Source organism: Nansenia antarctica (assembly GCF_963989245.1).
Source record: "Nansenia antarctica genome assembly, chromosome: 2".
Lineage (NCBI taxonomy): Eukaryota > Metazoa > Chordata > Actinopteri > Argentiniformes > Microstomatidae > Nansenia > Nansenia antarctica.
Window position 1 is genome coordinate 88067925 of NC_137675.1, and position 2500 is coordinate 88070424.

The 2500-nt window shown below is 50.3% G+C and overlaps 1 protein-coding gene across 1 annotated transcript in view; it reads right to left on the reverse strand.

Annotated features, from left to right (window-relative positions):
* LOC308149647 (neuronal-specific septin-3-like) overlaps positions 1-2500 on the reverse strand; it is a 62228-nt gene that overhangs the window by 19237 nt on the left and 40491 nt on the right. Inside the window, 2 exon segments of the mRNA XM_080522534.1 lie at position 2287; positions 2289-2494. Coding sequence (XP_080378660.1) covers position 2287; positions 2289-2494 — 207 coding nt within the window.

A 2500-nucleotide genomic window follows, 5' to 3' on the forward strand; every position in this document is an offset into this window, starting at 1 on the left:
TGGGAAACTCTGCCAGTAAAGCCGTCAGTGCAAACTACACACACACACACACACACACACACACACACACACACACACACACACGGGAGGGAGGGAGGGAGGGAGGGAGGAGGGGAGGGTGGGAGACACATCCCCACATTCCACCGTCGTTGGCCCCCGTGTCCCGGATACGCTGTTTGGCAACGTGCCACCCTGTTCTGCCACACACACACATACACACACACACACACACAGGGGCCAGGGTGACAGCGCCATCTTTAATCCGTAGCGTCAGTCCCCGTCAGTCAGCTGTGCTGGGTCAAACGTTACTCGTTACACACATTAACACACACCTACACACACCGACACACACCGACACAACCCTAACGCACACCTACACAACCCTCTAACACACACCTACACACACCTCTAACACACACCTCTAACACACACCTCTAACACACACCTCCAACACACACCTACACACACCTCTAACACACACCTACACAACCCTCTACAGTGTTTCCTCCAGGAATTTTTACATTAGTGGCGGAGAGCCCTAATGCGCGCGCACTATTTTTTTTCCGCGTGCACGCGCATGAAACGCGCACGCGCGCTCAAAACAACGACCTAATTTTAACCAAAACTAGAGGGAGGATGGCAAAAAAAATAAAAAAATATACCGAATATAAACTTGTGACTGACAGTCACATACACACACACAAAGATCATCAGCATATGCATGTTTTTCCAGCATGTAATTCCGTTGTCAATAAAAAAAAATTACTCCCCTTCTTTTCCCCTTGACAATACTGTGTCGTTGCTAAAGTGACGGCACATAAGAATCGTTTTCGGGTACCCCGCCATAAACGTTGTTAGCTGATCCACCAACTAGCTCCTTTGCTCCTGCCAGCCATGCAGTTTGGGATCGCTCATAGGCACTGCTAGCTTCAGCAATGTTTGAAGTGTCTGGGACATCTTTTTTCTTGAAAAATCCATCCATCTGTTATTTAACGTGATATCTTTTTTTTTTTTTTTTGTGCACCTAGCTAGCTAGATCAGCTTTTTGTATCTTTTAGATGGTTCACATTTAGACCAATCAGGAGTAGCCCTTGTGTCACGTCGTCAACTGAATGTTTAATGTCATTAATCTGATTTTGGATCAGCGGTTAGAGAGAGATGGGCGTGGATTTAGGTGCACTTTTAGTCAACATCCATTATAGCGCTGATCTAGGATCAGATATATTTTAATCAGCTAAAATGTTCATGAGAAATCGTGCACTTAGTGGACTGAATCAACACACACCTACACACACCTCTAACACACACCTACACACACCTCTAACACACACAACTACACACTAACGTGGCTCCTTTAGGGACCTTTAGAGAGGGGGCGGGGGGGGCGGGTGGTACACACACACACACACACACACACACACACACACACGCGCCCCCAGCTCCTCCTCTCAGCTGTTTTATCGGTTGTAAAAAAGAAGCGAACGCAGGAACGACCTCATCAACCAACCCTCATCCTCCTCTCTCACTCTCTCACACACACACACACACACACACACCAGGAGGAGAGACAGCCTGGCGCAGGGCTTACTGCCACCTCCGGCTCAGAGGTGTGTGTGTGTGTGTGTGTGTGTGTGTGTGTGGTGTAATTAGCCTCTGTTTCCGAGGGTGTGACGGTGCTTATTTGGGCGTGGTAGTAGCAGCATCTTTATTACACGTACCCAAACCGTGACCCAAAAACCCAGGTTCATACCGAACCCTGGGCCAACTGAACCGCTGCACCCCTAGTGTTCTCTAAGGGTGTGTAAGTGTGTTGTGTAAGTGTGTGTGTTCTCTAAGGGTGTGTGTGTGTTGTGTAAGTGTGTGTGTTCTCTAAGGGTGTGTGTGTGTGTGTGTGTGTGTTGATGCTGCTTATTACAGAGCAGCAGAGAGGCTGTGATCAAGCTGCTGATTAGAGAGACAGAGATCACACAGCAGACGCAGGGGAATGACTAGTGGCTAGTCTGACACACACACACACACGCACACGCACACGCACACGCACACCGAGTTACAGGGTTCACCGTAGTGAAGTGGCACAGTAAAAGAGACTGTGTGTGTGTGTGTGTGTGTCTATGAACTCACCCATGACCATGATGTTGTGTGTGTGTGTGTGTGTGTGTGTGTCTATGAACTCACCCACGACCATGATGTTGTGTGTGTGTGTGTGTGTGTGTCTCACCTATGACCATGATGTTGAGTTGGAAGCCCTGCTTCGTGTGTGTGTGTGTGTGTGTGTGTGTATCTCACCCCACGACCATGATGTTGAGTTGGAAGCCCTGCTTCATGGCCTTCCTCCTCATCTGCTCCAGGATGGCGTCGATGCCCACGTAGCTGAAGTCCACCACGCACGCCCTCTCGCCCGCCCCGGCGCACGCCACCCCGCCCCCCGGGGTCGCCTCGGCAACCGCCGCCGCCGCCGCCTCAGACATGGCGTAGCTCCTGGTGACCTCTGACCCTGAGG